Below are 18,927 nucleotides of genomic sequence, written 5' to 3'. Positions count from 1 at the left end.
GTCCACTCTTGACTGGCATATGAGCCAAAGAAGTATCCACAGGGGCCTTCGTAGTGGAGAGGTGGTCACCACCGAGTATTGCATCCAGCTCTTTGTAGAACCGGCAGCTCGTGGGCACAGCACTGGAGCAGCAGTTTGCCTCCTGCGCCTTGTGGTAAGCGTTACGCAGTTCCTTTACTTTTACCCTACACTGCAATGCGTCCCAGCCATGGCCCCTTTCTATCATGTATTGAGAAATCTGTCCGTAGGTGTCATAATTCCTATGGCTGGAGCACAGCTGGGACTGCATAGCCTCCTCTCCCCAAATACCAATGAGATCCAGCAGCTTGGCATTGCTCCAAGAAGGGGATCACCTGGTGTGGGGAGCAGGCATGACCACCTGGAAAGATGCGCTGAGACTACTGCACGCATCACCGAGCAAACAGGAAGGGGACTTTCAAATTTCCAAAGGAATTTAAGGGGTGGGACTGACGGTTGGTCACCTGAGGGCAGAGTTCAAACCAATGACCAGAGAGGTGAGAACAGGCATTGTGGGAAACCTCCCGGAGGCCAATCGCAGCGCTGTAATCGCCACGGTGTCTACACTGGCACTGCAGCGCTGTAGCTCCGGCACAGAAAGGTCTACGCCTCTCGTCGGGGTGTTTTTTTTAAGAGCGCTACAACTGCGCAGTTTCTGCGCATTAAGTGGCTTGGCAGCGTGTACACCTCAGGAGTTACAGCGTAGAAAGCCGCTTTACTGTGCAGAAACTTGTCAGTGTAGACGGGACCTAAGCATCTCTGATGGTATCTTCTAGACTGAGCACTGAGTCCCACTGGGTAGATAGAAAGATTAATCTAAATAATCTATACAGAAGCCCCTGGAACCCCATAAAATTGGGTCCCTAATCCATGAACTATTGAAACTCAATTACAAAACTTTTCTTAAAGATTACATGAATATATTGTCTCATACTATAGAATTAGAATTTATAACCCCATTCCATGATGAGATATCTTTGAGCTATAATGTATCTTAATTTAAATGATCTTTAGATAGTTTTTCCCTCAAAAAGCATTTTATCAAAAAATTCCAATTTAAATAAAAAAAATCTGTTTTGATTTTTTTTAAAAAATCATTGATTTTTATCCACCTTGATAAGTAGTCTGTTACGCTAACCATAAAAATTTCAGTCACTTTGCATTAGATCACACAATTTTGAGATACCTTAAAAACACTGTATCTTTCTGAAATATCGTTAACTTTTCCCAACAGTTCAAAACTAGGGGTAAAATTCTCGCCCCACTGAAGCAGATGGCAAAACTGCCATTGACTTCAGTGGGGCCAAGATTTTACCTTAGGTCTTAAAGTCAATATACAATCCTTTGTAAAAATCAAACAGAACTGAAACATGCTATTCGCTGGTTCAGTAATTTTACCTGAACTCTTAAAGTTAACACGGTCCTTTAAACATCAAGAGCCAAAAAGAAAGAGGTTACAAGAAGGATTTGGATGATAAAAGAATTTTAGATTAAGTAAGTAAATCCTCTAAGAATATTTGTTTAAAAACCCTAATAGTATTTTGGAATACTTGTCTGATAACCTTTTTAACAAATGTTTCTCTTTCATTTTTAAATATCATGGCTTGTTGCCAAGAAGCATCTTGTACTGACAAACCTAACAATTTTTTGTCATGATACTCAAGTTCACAGATGCAGATACTAAGACAACAGAACTTCAAAACCATTACCTATCTCCCTAGATACTGGCAGTCTGGAAAGCTTCATCTGATGCTCAAGCCACCTGAACTCAAGTGATGCTAGTGTGTTGGAATGATTGAAATCCACAGAATGCAGATAAAAAGGAAATTAGAGGGTATACCTAATTTAGTAAGAGACATGCGCATTACTTCTCAAAACTTGTATTCTTAGTAGTAACAAATTAGTTGCCATGATTTCAACAGCTTAAAATTTTACATCCATTTATTTATTTTGGAAAATAAATAGTAGCTACAAACTGTGAAGATTATTCTCAAATTAAACACAGCTACAGCCATCACTAAATGCATGTCACAATGACACTATATAGACACTACCACACTTAAAAATCAAGCAAAAACAGGATACAGATTTATAGCTATCTCTGCATATCTGAAGTACAAACTCATACTCTAACAATTAAATTTTTAAACATATTCAGACGACATTTCAAGGCAAACAGATTTTGTATTAAACTTTAACCAGCTAGAACAATTCTGTGCTAAATATTCCATTTGAACACAAGTTGTTTATGTCTTTCCGCAGGCCCATACAAACGCACATCAATTTTTCCTGGTTTCATTACAGTAGCTTTATTAACACTATTTGAAATAGGGGGGGGGAATTTATAATGCTCTTGATATGAAATATTGCAAATATATTTTAGTTTATCAATTAAGTTTTACCTGGGGATTTTTTGTTTGCTCTTGTTTGCATCAAGAAAGACTGGCGTGGCAGCAAAGGTGATGATGGCAAAGACATTGAGACGCCTTTAGTCAAGTTTAGTCTATACATATCCTCAGGTACATGCTGATTACCAGTGGGAGAATCTGCACTGTAGCCAGGTGTCGCAATAATGTGCAGTGCATTCTCTGGGCAGGAGTCACCTGCTGAAAATAAAATGTGGTTTGTGATTTACCAAATGCACTGAAATAAAGGTGTGACAATTACACTGAAATATAGCCTACAATATTGGTATGAACATGCACCATCCACTAACAAAAGTCTACTAGACCACTCCTACCATGGTGGGGAAAAGACCACCTCTCTGTAATATTCCTATCACTATAGTATCTAGGAATCAACAAAAAGCCCCGTGAACACACGGGACGTAGAGCAAGTAAGCAGAATTTTGTTTCTAACATCATTCAGAAAACAAGCTTATAGATAAGATTACTATCGTTTAGATTTTACCCTTTGAGGCAAAACCATATTACCACAATTAGACACAAATATTTCTATAGATGAAAAGGTATTTTACAATTGCTGTAATGCCCTGAAAGCCATGCTTGTCTGCAAAATCACAACTACAGCGGAAATCTGGAAGAGTTTTCAACCTATGCCAGGAATAACCTTATGAAATAAGGGCAACAGTAAGGGACCCTCAAATTTGGCAAGTCCAAATTTGACCTGCCTTTTTTTCTGCTTGTATCTGTGAAATCCAAGACATGGGGTTTGATAAATAAATGTTTTTTTTATTTAAGAAAAAATAAAAAATTGTTGGTTCACAATACAATGACAAACTAGTGTGTATATCTAATAGAGGGGAAACTTATCAAGAAAAAACATTTTAGTTCAATAGCAGACCGAATTGCTATACATTTCAAAAGCCTGACTGCTCACAGCAATGAAGCAAGGAAAACAAGAAGGCAAAGCAGACAAGCCAGATGTGTATGGTCATATTAGTTCTTCAGGCCTCAGTGTCTAAAATAGAAATCAACAAAACTCACAAACAAAGCTTTATACCAAAATGCATCCGATATTTTATTTCCTAATGAAGACATTATGAATTATTGAAATTATAAATAATAAAAAATTGATAATTGTAAACTCAAAACTATAGTTAAAAGTGAACCAGTCTCGCAAAAATAAAAAGTAAAGCAAAAATATTATACATATCCTGACAAATGAGAGAGAAAGAAAAGTCTAGAGTAAAGTTTAGCCTATATGCTCAGCTACCACAGTCAAGGCACATTGTTACTACAAGGATGGTTGCCGTAAAAGAACCTAGATAAATTAGAGTTATAGAGAAAACAGACGCTTCTTACCAATTCCTCATATTATCTTATTGAAAGTAAATAAACTCGATATTTCAATTAGATTCAAATCTTGTATGGTCAAGTTTCCTGTTTATTTTGTAGCCATCAAAACCTACAACCTTTTTAACAGCTGTTCTTCAGCACTTTCCATCAGATGCAGTCTATTAATACAATCTTTAAAGCATCTTCTTGTATTTTCATACTGTACCATAAGGAAACCTCTTATCATTTTTAATAACAAAATTCCTAGATTGGGAGAAAAAAATGGGATGTATTTGTCAATTTAACTAGCAAGCTTTGAAACAGCACACATGGAAGTTTGAGATAAATGCACAATCATTTAACAAGCAAAAAGTCTAAATACACAGTGGTTTCCTATTTCCAAAAATGAGCACATCTCAAGAAGTCTGGTTCATATAGCCAGACTTACCCTGTTGTCAAACTTTACCGCTAGGAATTATACAGTGAGAAATATGCTTTCTCTTTGAAGGATGAATGAACTGCAAAAACTTCACTCTGGCTTTCGAAGTTCTCTCACTGAGTTGTAAGTCCTAAAACACAATTAAAACACGATAGCAGGATAACATACCACCTTCCTAATGTTAAGTTTATCTTCAGCTCCTCTCTTAATTTTCAGCCCCAACAAAGCTAGAACTGGTTGGTGGTGGGGTACATTTTTTAGGGATTGAGTTTTAGGTTCAATCACAATGAAGAATAGAAATTGTAAAAACTAAGGAAAATGTACAATTACATTTATCTAAAGTCCCTTTCATGACTATTGTTGAAGCTTCGCTACTGGCTCAAAACCCCCTGAGAACTAGAAGAGACACTTCCGTGTGTAGCAAGTTGCAACGTACTGTGTGTAAAAAGATATTTCCAAAGAAATAATGAAACAAAACACCAGTAATTTTAATTTACAGATTTATAACCTCACAGGATGAGATTTTCAAAAGCACCTAAAGGAACTAGGCAATTAATTTCTATTGACTTTCAATGGAAGCTAGGCAGCTAACTCCCTTAAGCACTTTTGAAAATCCAACCCACACTTTTAGTATCAACTCTGCACCTATTGCACGTCAACCTTGGCAACTGGTACACTATAAATACAGATTTAGATTAGAAGTGACAGGCTCATTTATAACCGTAAAGACAAAACCAGTGAATATAAAATGAGGGGTTTTTTGGACTAGGTGTATGTAGGATACACATAGAAGCAGGAGCTCACATTCCATTCATGTCTTTGGACAAAGAAAAAAAGTGAGCGAGCAAGCAAGCAAAATGTAAATGCAGCTAACTGCAATTTGAAAATATTGACATTGTTGCTAAGGTTTTCACTAGACATGTTACAGAGACTGCAATTTGGAAATTGTGCAAGCATTCCAGCTGTGATGGCAGTGCGACAGTGCAAAAACAGACAACACATACAGAAAGAGGAACAAAAAGAGTTTTTCCTCTTGCAGGAAATAAAAGCAAAACAAAAAACAAGAGAACATTGGATCACACATTTTTTCTATTTTATTGCTGTGAAATAAATTAGCAGTGTTTTATATTCACATATTTTTTAATAAAAAAACAGCAATTATTTTAGTCTGCCTTTGCTGCCTACTAACTCTTTGAAAGATTAGGCTGTTAAATGAAAACTAGTGCAATAGGGCCAAATTCAGAGGAGTGAAACTACTACTATCTTCAATGAAATTACATGATAAATAAATTTGGCTACAACAGTAACTTTACAAGAATTTTTAACATTTGTACATAGACCATCCTGTCTCAGCAATTTTTATTATAGCAGCATGCTGCCGATATTTACTTTGATTACACCCATGATCATGTCTGTTGCGACAGCAGCACACACCAAATTTCCATTACTTGAATTTCAAGAGCAACACAAAATTAAAACACAGAAACCCTTCTACCTGCACTCAAGTTCTTTCAGCTTGACAGCAAGCTCTCATTTATGTTCATTCACAGATCCTTGCTCACTAAGACACTGAGTGCATTGTTGCCTAATTAAACAGTTATATTTTGGGGGGGGAGGGGAGGGGGAGGGGGAGGGGACATGAAAACAAAACTAATTTCTCTTACCTCACTTTATGCAACTCCCACCATTATGGATGAATGGATCTGACTAGCAAGTGTTTGTACCCAGAAGGGAAAACAGCTCTTGAGAACCTAAGATAGGCTAATCTAAAAGGGGAGACCATTAGGAACAATGGGGAAGGAGCACAGTCAGAAGGGAGCAAAACACCCCAGGAAAGAATCAGCCCTCTGGCTGCTCCTGAAGGACCCCTCCAAAAACCCACTGACGAACGGCTGCATTACCTAATGCAAGCAATTCAGCTAGTAGTTTCTCAAGAAAGTATGAGCCTAGCAGAGAAGGCAGCCCAAGAGATCTCATCAATTGAGGCATCCTGAACTCTGTCCCAGGACATAGACATGGCTTGGATAGAGCAAACCCAAAGTTCCTCTGAGGTGAGGGAGGCTTGTTAGGGCCTCTAATCCACTGAGGAAATGACATTTCTGAATGCCTTGTACCCTCTGTAAGGCCTTTCAAACAGTACAAGCAGGGACTGGACCTGTGGAATGGTTAGTTTCAGGAACGGTACAACTTTCATATAGTATTTTCAAATAATTGGCATAGTTGATCCCAAAGGGGAGAAAGACAAAGAACTGGGTATGAAAATCCTGCTTCCAGATTGGCTGCTATCTGCTAGCAACCCATTAATTCTGACGACACTGAAAAGTTAAAATAGCTATAAGAATCAGTTCTTAGGCATCTTATTAATTTCTACCAAATGTTATATACAATGCATTCTAGCTGTTTGATTGTTCTTAAACAATTGCCCCATGCCAATCTACATACCATCTTAAAGCGGTTTCCCTGTGGAACAAAACAGCGTCACAGTGCCCTGGCACCAATGCCACTTCAATTTGCCAGTTTGTATGCAACAACTATGACAGCTGGGCACTTGCAAAAGAAAAAACAACAAAAATATGCCCTGCCCGGGACGAGGCAGGAAAGAGACAGCACTATTCAGTTTAGTGGTCTTTAAACACCAACACAAGTAGTATTTGGAATACAGACAAGCAAACCTAGTTAGGTATTCCAAATTTCAGTATAACAAATACCGAAGTAATTCAGAATGGAATTTGCCCACAGAATACAAAGTAATTAGCATTTTCAGTGTTTCAAATAAAGGCAATAGTCTCAGTGAACGTCACATGTTTCACGGATATTTATATATTTGTTATAATATAAATTGGGACTACTGTCAGATCTAAAGTGATGCACAGTGTTAATGCCACAGAAAAATAAATACAATATTTTGAAGCAGTAAATTGTTTAGTTTCTCACAACTCCACTAGCAGTCTTCAGAGTGGGAGGTATAGACTGGTGATAGTACAGATCAAAAATTAATGACCACATAGGGTGAGAGAAATAATACTTTTCTGCTTTCTAGAAAGCACCTACATGTTAGAGAGATGAGCACTTTAGAAATACATACATAATCACTGCCAAAACACCAGTTTGCACCTGTATCCCAGGATGTAATCAGTTGCCATAAACATATTAAAAGCTACAATTACTCACCCACCATTTTAAAAATAATTCAAATAATTATAGCTTCATGTTTTCACAGTGTTAGATATTTTTATATATTATATCTCCAGCCCAGTGTCTACACATCAGCCCTGGAATAACAGGAAGGTGACAGCTTACAAGTTTTCTAATAATGTCAAACTAAACAAAGACAAGTAGTCCTGTGAAACCACATTCTCTATCTTATAAACCTTTTATTTGTACACATTTCCACTGCCAATGTGTCTCTGGCCAACATAGTTTCATGGCCATGAATCACAAGGAATTAGGAGGTCCTATTCAATGGTCAAAGTAACCATGGAAACTGCCACAATTTAAAAAAGGGTGGGGGGGGTGCCTTGAAAATGAAACTCAAATCCTATTGACATATTGGGACGCAACTGAAAAGTTTAATAAGATTAACAATTTTAAGTGGGGGGGAAGGGATGGGGATAGCTGACTACACAACGTAATGATTATATAAGACTGATTATACTTAATGCAGAACTTGAATTTTAACAGACCTAAAACTAAATGCTTTATCTAATCCTATTGAAAACAGAGGATAACAGGAATAAAAACCTTTACTGGCTTTTTTCGTATATATTTCAAGATTAAGCATAATAAAAACTATTTTATTTCCTCATTCAGTATATAAGCTGTATAGTGTGGAAGAGACTTTGGAATTCTAATTATTATAACATTCAAGAAGAAAATCTAGTTTCAAACACCAATGGTTAAGTTAATGAAAATACAAGCTCTGTCAATACTTTGATTAGGTCTGAATACCAAGGACAACAAATATCCCATGGACTCTTTTTTACAGATATTTTTGAGATGTCAAGGGAAAAGCAAAATCAGCCACATCTGCTGAACTGAGATAGGCCACATAAGAAAAAAACAAAAACAATCTTCTTGCCGTATAGAAAGGATGTAAAAATGGACCATAACAGCAGAAATTCTGTCCCAACCCCCTTTTTTAAGATGTATTGCTAATAGGTCTGCTCTTTTAACAAGCCTCCATTGTTTTAAAATATTTTTGCATGATACACAAAAACTATACCAGTTTAACAGACTTACTCCTTTAGTTGGTCACCTTTATAATGTACAGTGCCATAGTCTCTTGTTAGGAGACAAAGCAAACGTTTGGGGGTGGGGGGAGGGGAAACCAGTACACACACACAAAAAAGTATCCCAACTGGGATTGGGGGGAGAAACTATGAAAACCTTCAAAATTGCAGCTAACAGTCCTCCTTTTATGGAGAACAATCAATAACAGTGTTTAGATTGAGGATGACAAATTTTCAGCATGCATTCTACCAAGCCAATTATAGATCTTTCCTGTAAACCTCTTTTGATCTCGGATGACAGTCAATAAAGAAGGATAATCTTTTTATCTTAAATATGACCAGTACATTTAACAAACCATATTATGAACATACCTGCATTAACATGCTAAATGCCCCAAGTAAGCTAGGAAAAAATCACTCTTTGATCTCTTCTGTTATTCACAGTTGAAACCCTCAACTTCCCATATTCCCTTCCTTTATTTCCCATCCCTTAACATGTTAAAGGTAGTTTAGGACCTAATCCTGCAAACACTAAATACCAGGCACATTCCAATGGGACAACTCATGGTAGAAAATTGTTTTTCCCACAGCGTTTGCAGGACCACTGCCTTATGTTATAAGATCTTTCCAGCAGAAACCTATCATTTTCTTTATTTGCAAGCTCATGCATACAAACTAATGGACTTGACATCATCTATATTTACTCCTGGGGGGAATTCTGAACCACTGTGCATGCGCAGAATTTAAGTCCCCCGCAGATTTCTTTGCTTCCCCACAGAAAAATGACTTTTCTATAAGGAAGCAAAAAGAAGCCACAACACTGGTCATGCGACCCTCCCCAGCAGTATGTTTTGGGTGCCCAAGGCAGCCAGCAGAGAGGTAAATCACCGTGGGGCAGGGGGTGGGGCAGGGAAAGACGCAGCTGGTGGCTCCTACCCTGTGCCAGGTTCATCTGCTAGCCCCCGCTGGGCTGGGCAGGATTGGACTTCCTCTTCCCCTGCATGGTATCTGGGGCCAGGTCAGACCCACCCCCAGATTTCTCCCCAGGCTGCAGGAAGCTCTGCAAAAAAACTCCCCACTGCCACCCTTCCTGTACCCATTGCTCCTCAGCTGCAGGGGGAGGGATCCCTGCACAGGGAGCTACTCCCCCATCTGCCCAACCCTCATGCATCCAGATCCCCTCAAACGCAGACCCTCCACCAAGCCACACTCGCCCTGCACCGCCCCAACGAGCCACCCACACCCGGATCCCCATCTTACCAAGCCTCAACCAGCTGCACCTGAATCCGTACCCCACTGAGCCCCACTTCCCCAGCATCTGGCCCCCACACTGAACCACCCACACCCAGACCCTCCTGCAGAGTCCCATTACCATTTCACCCAGAACCCGCCCCCCAACAAACCAGATTTACACACACACACACACACACCCCTGCATCCCCCACTGAGCCACCTACACCCAGATTGCCCCCACACAGAACTCTCTCAGCCCACACCTGGATTCCCCCATACTTGAATCCTGCCTTGCTAAGCCTGCCTGCCCACACCTGGACTGGACTTCCACATAGAGTGCTTCCGCCGACATGCACGGGCTGAAATAGTGGAAAAGCAGCATCACTTGCCCCATAACCTCAGCTGTGCAGAACACAATGCCATCCACAGACTCAGAAACAACTCTGACATCATAATCTAAAAGGCAGACAAAGGAGGTGCTGTCGTCGTCATGAATAGGTCGGAATATGAACAAGAGGCTTCTAGGCAGCTCTCCAACACCACTTTCTACAAGCCATTACCCTCTGATCCCACTGAGGGTTACCAAAAGAAACTATACAATTTTCTCAAGAAAACTCCCTGAAAAAGCACAAGAACAAATCCACACAGACACACCCCTGGAACCCCAACCTGGGGTATTCTATCTGCGACCCAAGATCCATAAACCTGGAAATCCTGGCCGCCCCATCATCTCAGGTATTGGCACCCTGACAGCAGGATTTTCTGGCTATATAGACTCCCTCCTCAGGCCCTACACTACCAGCACTCCCAGCTATCTTGGAGACACCACTGACTTCCTGAGGAAACTACAATCCATCGGTGATCTTCCTGAAAACACCATCCTGGCCACTATGGATGCAGAAGCCCTCTACACCAACATTCCACACAAAGAGGGACTACAAGCCATCAGGAACACTATCCCCGATAATGTCACGGCAATCCTGGTGGCTGAACTTTGTGACTTTGTCCTCACCCATAACTATTTCACATTTGGGGACAATGTATACCTTCAAATCAGCGGCACTGCTACGGGTACCCGCATGGCCCCACAGTATGCCAACATTTTTATGGCTGACTTAGAACAACGCTTCCTCAGCTCTCGTCCTCTAGCGCCCCTACTCTACTTGCACTACATTGATGACATCATCATCATCTGGACCCATGGAAAAGAAGCCCTTGAGGAATTCCACCATGACTTCAACAATTTCCATCCCACCATCAACCTCAGCCTGGACCAGTCCACACAAGAGATCCACTTCCTGGACACTGTGGTGCTAATAAGCGATGGTCACATAAACACCACCCTATACCGGAAACCTGCTGACCGCTATTCCTATCTACATGCCTCCAGCTTTCATCCAGACCACACCACACGATCCATTGTCTACAGCCAAGCTCTACAATACAACCGCATTTGCTCCAACCCTCAGACAGAGGCAAACACCTACAAGATCTCTATCAAGCCTTCTTACAACTACAATATCCATCCGCTGAAGTGAAGAAACAGATTGACAGAGCCAGAAGAGTACCCAGAAGTCACCTACTACAGGACAGGCCCAACAAAGAAAATAACAGAACGCCACTAGCCATGTTCTTCAGCCCCCAGCTGTAACCTCTCCAACGCATCATCAAGGATGATGGATGACCCATCACTCTCACAGATCTTCGGAGACAGGCCAGTCCTTGCTTACAGACAGCCCCCAAACCTGAGCAAATACTCACCAGCAACCACACACCACACAACAGAACCACTAACACAGGAACCTATCCTTGCAATAAAGCCCGTTGCCAACTGTGTCCACATATCTACTCAGAGGACACCATCATAGGGCCTAATCACATCAGCCACACTATCAGAGGCTCGTTCACCTGCACATCTACCAATGTGATATATGCCATCATGTGCCAGCAATGCCCCCCTGCCATGTACATTGGTCAAACTGGACAGTCTCTACGTAAAAGAATAAATGGACACAAATCAGACGTCAAGAATTATAACATTCAAAAACCAGATGGAGTACACTTCAATCTCTTTGGTCATTCGATTACAGACCTAAAAGTTGCAATTCTTCACCAAAAAAAATTCAAAAACAGACTCCAACGAGAGACTGCTGAATTGGAATTAATTTGCAAACTGGATACAATTAACTTAGGCTTGAATAGAGACTGGGAGTGGATGAGTCATTACACAAAGTAAAACTATTTCCGCCCGCCCGGTTCCTCAGACGTTCTTGTCAACTGCTGGAAATGGCCCACCTTGATTATCAGTACAAAAGGTCCCTCCCCCCCCACAGCTCTCCTGCTAGTAATAGCTCACCTTTCCTGATCACTCTCCCTACAGTGTGTACGGTAACACCTATTTTTTCATGTTCTCCATGTATATAAATCTCCCCACTGTATTTTCCACTGAATACATCCGATGAAGTGAGCTGTAGCTCACGAAAGCTTATGCGCAAATATATTTGTTAGTCTCTAAGGTGCCACAAGTACTCCTTTTCTTTTTTCATAAGTGTCATTTTTTTTCACAAGCACATTAAACCTGTGTTCCATTATCCACAATGGTTATTTATTGGCTTCTGGACTGATTTTACGATGTTGACTTATAATGTCCTAAACAACCCGTAACTTGGAACTCTTTTTCACGATTCCAGACCTTTAGACCTCACAACTGTGCCCTTACTGACTGAGCATAAGTTTTATTAGCCTTCACAGCACATGCAAGACCTATATCTTTCCCCCGGCCTTTAGGAAATAAGGGAACTCTTGCTGCAATTTTTGCTGAAGTTTTGGTATCCACAGATAATCACCGTAGTCTATTTTTTAGATATATTTTCTGAAGTTATTTTACAGAATAACCCACAGAGGAAATACTATAGTCAAACTCCACATCTCTCTCTCAGATTATCATCACAGTAATTATTTTGCTGGTTGGAAAGAAGCACTAATATATGGTTTTGGTTAAGACAGGACAAAAATTATATTTGGGAGAATGGGAGAGAGAGCGTGACTGTGAAAATCATAAAAACCAGTAACAGTTCATTTAGCCTTCTTTGCATATGTTCCTATTCTCTTGCCACCAACAGTTCAGTGATCTCTCTGTTAAAGTTCTAAGTGATCAGTGAAGACAAGTCCCAGAAACCAACAAATTAACATGTGTGCCCATACAATACCATTGATTATCCAACATCCTGAAGTACTTTCTACTTTGCTAAAAACTGTCTCATGCAGCTGAATGAGATTCTTCGTGACATACACAAGAATATATATATAACTCCCGCTAATGAGTGTGCGTAGAGGAGAAAAGAGATTCCACAGATTAGTGGGGAACTCTGAGTGCTGAAGAAAAAAGATTTGGTTTCCCTCATAACATGCCATTGTCAGATGCTATTTCAAACCCCAAAGTGTGCCATCACAATCTCTAAATTCCAGGTGCCACAAAGATTACTGAAGATTCAAAAATGATTTTTTAAACCTAATTTGCTTCACATTTCACCCCCATCCTGATTTTTTTCTTCTTGGGAATGAACAGGTGACAGTATATGGGGTAGGGCGGCATGGTCCATCTGTTCTCTACCCACCTGTTATTTTAATCATTATGTGCAGATAACAAAGCTTCAGTTGTCTCTTACAGAGATTTCATCTTTTTTAAATTAAAACCAGTCAACTCAAAGCAGGTAAGAATGTTGCCTGGGACAGGAGAGGACAAGCTATCATGCCATTGTCCCCAGGACAAAGACTCATTCCGGACTCATGGTTAGGGAATGGGGAGGATAATTTGCTTCCAGAGCATTACCTGAAGATTTTGAGGCACCAGAGCATCAGGTCCCAATCCCTGGGAACCTGAGACCCACTCCCACCAACAACAGTATCAACATTGGGGAACTGGAGGAGAAGTTACCCCAACACATTGCCCAAGACAGTAGAGGCCAGAGCATGAGGCCCTGGGAAAAGGAAACTAACTTCTGTCACTTAAGAGACACCTCTGAGGGGTGGGGTGAGGTGGGGAAATCATTCAACTATGTGTTTTCCTGTCACACCAAGTATGGAGGGACAAGACAAAGGAAGGACCTAGCCTGTGAGGAGAAGGCTCATCAGGAGTTAGGCACCTGGACTGCAGTCAAAATGTATTAAATCAGAACCAACCCAGGGAAAACTTAAAACAAGAAGTTCAATGCCTGGATGAAAATCTGAACCAGTCTGTTTTTATCTGAACCCATTTGTTCATCCTCAATATCTACTTCCCACCCACTGATTACTTCTCCAACAGCCCCAAATCTGAACCACTAACAGTAACTGAGGTTTTTGCATTAGCAAAAATTGTTTCCTTTAAAGTGTTATTGTTAAAGACAACTATTTTTAAAAGAAATTAAAGTGAGAAATAGAAATTAGAGCATTTGAAATAACGATTGCTTGTGAATATCTAAATATCAAAGCTAGCTTTGACACTTGGAAGTTCTCTTTGGAGTTAGCTTATGGAAAAAAGAATTGCTTCACCACACAAAATACCTACTTGCTCAGCAAAAAAAAGGCACTGTACTAAACTCTTAAATAAAAGCCAACCGCCACAGAAAATGGGCAAAGCGTTGCAGAATAATCAAAAACAGTTCCATATTTTTAGCATGAAACAAAGCATCTTCTGTTGTGAGACATTTTTAGAAGACTGACCAAAAGTCACTCTAAAATTTGAAAGGATTCCAGCACAAGTTCAACATTCCACTAATGGTATCAGAACCTCATGCACAAGAAAGACCCTTTTCACTTAAAATTCAAAGCCTACCATACAGGGCTGAGGTACCAAAAGCAAACTGGATTTGCATATTTAGTTTTAAAATGCAAACATATTTTATTTAATGATTTTGCAAGCCCTGAATTTGATGACAGGGTATCTGAAGCTCTGCTTACTGTTGGCTTAGTTACAAGTGTTAATCAAACACTGATGTTTAATGAGAGATCACATAGGGAAGGTGAGGGTCAAATACACGTTCTAAATAAACAGCTTTAGCTGAGACAAATCCTTACTGTTACAGAGAAGTCTTCTCAAAAAGGTGTAGCTTTTCTTTATAAAGGACTAAATAGGTGGCCTAATAAATAATTTTTTGCTTGCCAAACAACTCCATTTTGCTTTTATTATAAATGAAAGTGGCAATTTAGCTACAATGATTTAACAAAATTCTCATGTCAGCGAATTTAAGTGCATTTGTATTTGGTATTCAAGTGCTGCGCCTGAAGTGTAAGTCAAGCTTTTTTAATTGTGGCCTAGAATAAAATAATCCTAAATGGAGGAGGAAAAGCAAAACAATATGACTGGACATTATTTTAGCAATCAAAACTAAGGACTCCAAAGCAAATGCCCAAAAAGCACAAGTCACTGAAATTTTTTTTTCAAAAAAAGGTATTAAAATGAGAGCAATGTCCAAGTTTCTTAATTAAAATCTACTTTCCAACCTCACATAACATTTGCTCAACACAAGAATTAGTGTATTTTGTCAAAATACACTTTTTACCTATATTATCATTCAGAATATAAAAATTAAAAGGTGTTTGAATATTTCAAGCATAATAAAATTTACTACTAAAAGTAAAAATGTTACTCAGATTTTGTACACTCAAATACTTATTCTGTATTATATTATACATTTAGGTCAAAGATATTTATATAAAGAGACTAGGATATGAGGAGATGGTAAAACAAGGTAAGAGAAACTGAAAACTAAGAAGGTCAAAACTTATACTAAGAAGAACCTTTGACAGATTGTAAATACAGAACATTCATAAAAAAATAAAAGATTCAATCACTAGATTTACTGCATATCCCAATAAACACTATGATGTCCATTCATAAACAGCCAAAAACTTCAATCTGATTCTTGATTTCCTCAGATTCTATACCTTTGTGGAACTTATTTAGAAAATACACCATAATAATTTTTCTGTGGCATATCTTGGTTGCTTTGGACACAATATAAGTTGTCAAAGAAACAAATTAAATGCAAAAAACAAAAAACCCACAAATGACACCAATTTTTATTAAAATTAATGCATTTTTCATGCATGCCTTGTGCTACATTTGATGTTAAACTTTGATGACATTTTCTGCAGGAAGAACAGTGCACGCTAAGCACAATACTTCCATTATTCTTGTTCCTTCAGGCCTGATAGGGGAGTCAACAGAACAACACTGCTCAGGTTACTAAAAACTAACTGAAATAACTGACTGATCTCTGTGTGAAATTTTTAAAAGAAGTCACCCTTCTTCTGACCTACTGGTCAAGCTTCAGTCCAATATAACTATATTTTGCATCCAGCGCTGCTATTTATTTGGATAATTATATTCAAAAACTGAGTTTTCCTAAATATAGCCTATTCTTTCCATGAAACAATAGTGTGGCATGTTTAAGGGAAAAACAAACAAACAAACCACATACTAGTGAAGAATAGGCAGTATAGGAGACCAAAAGGAAATACCAATGGATATCTGTAATATTTTTAAAGAACTTTAAATAAACTTACTATCTAAAACTCTATAAAAATATCAATTTCCATAATTAAATGTTTATTTTTGCTTAAACCTCTGAACATTAAGTGTGTAACAGTGTGCTAGTCGTGTAAGCATGGGTGTAGCCAACATGTCTCTTCTAGGAAGGCATTCGCACTTAAACCTTGAGTTTAGACAGTTACAGTCACCTACTAAAACATGTGACAGAAGGATCACGTGATCGCCTACAGGAGCTATATAAAAACGGCTCTTGATTCACGCCAGCTATGTTAGAGGCTCTCTACAGTGATTAAGGAGGAAGCAGGGAAATGGAGACAGGGGAGTGGAATTTGGCCTAAAGAGGCTTGAGGAGAGAAGTGGGGAAGCACTCAGCCCAGGAGGGATGGTGGAAAGGGCCTTGGAGACAAAGAAGGAAGTAGTCCCCAAGATGGGAGGATTGGAACCTTTCTGTCAGAGTGGACGGCACTCCACTGTGTATAGTCCTGGACTGAAGGACAGGTTAGGGATAGGCACCGGGTTCCCCTATACTAATGGTCCCCAAACATTTTACCCCGCACCTCCCTTACCCCTGTCCGTGCCCCTCCAGCCACAGCTCCGTGCGGGGGAGGTGGGGTGAGGGGGGGTGGTACGGGACACGGACAGGGGTTAGAGGGCCAAGGCTGGGGCCCCAGCTGGGGCCGGAACCGGAGCGCCAGGGGCACGGGGCCACACCAGGAGCAGAGCACCGAGGGTGGGGCTGGTGGCCAGAGCCAGCAGCTACAACCGATGGACAGAGCTAGAAGCAGAGCTTGGTGGTGCTCCCTCCCTGCCCCCCACTGAAGTTTTTCCTTCAGTGGTATCTGTTGGGATGGCTCCGGTGCCCCCTAGAGTGGCACTCTCATAGCGCTGGTATAAATGATCCTGCCAAACCTTCAGACCCTTCTTGCTTGCTGACTCTGAAAACAGAGCAGGACGACGGATTTTGGAATGGACATGAGCAACACATCTCGAAGAACAGTTATGGAAGGCTAGTAACCATTTTTTCTTCTATGAGCACTTGTTTTGTCCATTCCAGTGTAGCTGACTCCCAAGCAGATGTAGGGAGAGGGTTCGCAGTTTATTGACAAGCAGATTGCAACACCGCTCTCCCAAATCCAGCATTGTCTCTAGCCTGCTGAGTGATGGCATAGTGAGAAGCAAAAGTGCGGACCAAAGAATACACTGTCGCTTGACTGATGTCCTGGATAGGGACCTGTGCCATGAACGCAGCTGAAGATGCTTGTGCCCTTGCGGACTATTCTGTCCGGGCCCGAGCAGGGACCTTTGCCACGTCATAGCACATACGGATACAGGACATGATCCACGATGAAATTCTCTTAGTTGAGACTGGGAGATCCTTCTTCCTGTCTGAAACAGACACAAAAAGTTGAGTAAAAAGAAAAGGAGTACTTGTGGCACCTTAGAGACTAACAAATTTATTTGAGCATAAGCTTTTTGTGAGCTACAGCTCACTTCATCGGGTGCATGCAGTGGAAAATACAGGGGGGAGATTTTATATACACAGAGAACATGAAACAATGCGTGTTACCACACACACTATAACGAGAGTGATCAGGTAAGGTGGGCTATTACCAGCAGGAGAGAAATAAAACCTTTTGTAGTGATAATCAGGGTGGGCCATTTCCAGCAGCTGACAAGAACGTCTGAGGAACAGTAGGGGGGGGAAATAAACATGGGGAAATAGTTTTACTTTGTGTAACGACCCACCCACTCCCAGTCTTTATTCAAGCTTAAGTTAATGATGTCCAGTTTGCAAATTAATTCCAATTCAGCTGTCTCTCGTTGGAGTCTGTTTTTGAAGTTTTTTTTTGGTGAAGAATTGTAACTTTTAAGTCTGTAATCGAGTGACCAGAGATACTGAAGTGTTCTCCGACTGGTTTTTGAATATTATAATTCTTGACGTCTGATTTGTGTCCATTTATTCTTTTACATAGAGACTGTCCAGTTTGACCAATGTACATGGCAGAGGGGCATTGCTGGCACATGATGGCATATATCACATTGGTAGATGTGCAGGTGAACGAGCCTCTGATAGTGTGGCTGATGTGATTAGGCCCTATGATGGTGTCCCCTAAATAGATATGTGAACACAGTTGGCAACGGGCTTTATTGCAAGGATAGGTTCCTGGGTTAGTATTTTTGTTGTGTGGTTGCTGGTGAGTATTTGCTCAGGTTTGGGGGCTGTCTGTAAGCAAGGACTGGCCTGTCTCCGAAGATCTGTGAGAGTGATGGGTCGTCCTTCAGGATAGGTTGTAGATCCTTGATGATGCGCTGGAGAGGTTTTAGTTGGGGGCTGAAGGTGATGGCTAATAGCTCAAGAAAGCTTATGCTCAAATAAATGTATTAGTCTCTAAGGTGCCACAAGTACTCCTTTTCTTTTTGCAGATACAGACTAACACAGCTGCTACTCTGAAAAAAGTGGAGTAGTTTTCTGAAACTATTTAGTCCTTTTTCTGTAGAAGGCCAGCACACGTCTGACATGTAGTGAGTGAAGCCTCTGCTCCTGTTTGTTGGCATGTGGTTTCGGATAGAAGACCGGAAGGAATATGTCCTAGTTACTATGGAATTGTGAAACCACCTTTGGAATGAAGGCTGGATGATGATGTAGCTGGACCTTGTCCTTGAAGGATACATGTATAGAAGTTCTGAAGTAAGGTTCTAATTTCTGAAACCTTTCTGGTCGAAATAATGGCCACC

The 18,927-nt window shown here is 40.3% G+C and overlaps 1 protein-coding gene across 1 annotated transcript in view; it reads right to left on the bottom strand.

Annotated features, from left to right (window-relative positions):
- TANC1 (tetratricopeptide repeat, ankyrin repeat and coiled-coil containing 1) overlaps positions 1-18,927 on the bottom strand; it is a 212,861-nt gene that overhangs the window by 125,778 nt on the left and 68,156 nt on the right. Inside the window, 1 exon segment of the mRNA XM_048869537.2 lies at positions 2,421-2,624. Within this exon segment, the coding sequence (XP_048725494.2) occupies positions 2,421-2,624 (204 nt within the window).

This window comes from Caretta caretta, chromosome 11 (genome assembly GCF_965140235.1).
Source record: "Caretta caretta isolate rCarCar2 chromosome 11, rCarCar1.hap1, whole genome shotgun sequence".
In the NCBI taxonomy this organism is placed as follows: domain Eukaryota; kingdom Metazoa; phylum Chordata; order Testudines; family Cheloniidae; genus Caretta; species Caretta caretta.
The sequence above is the reverse complement of the archived record's forward strand: the minus strand, read 5'-3'. Positions and strand labels throughout refer to the sequence as shown.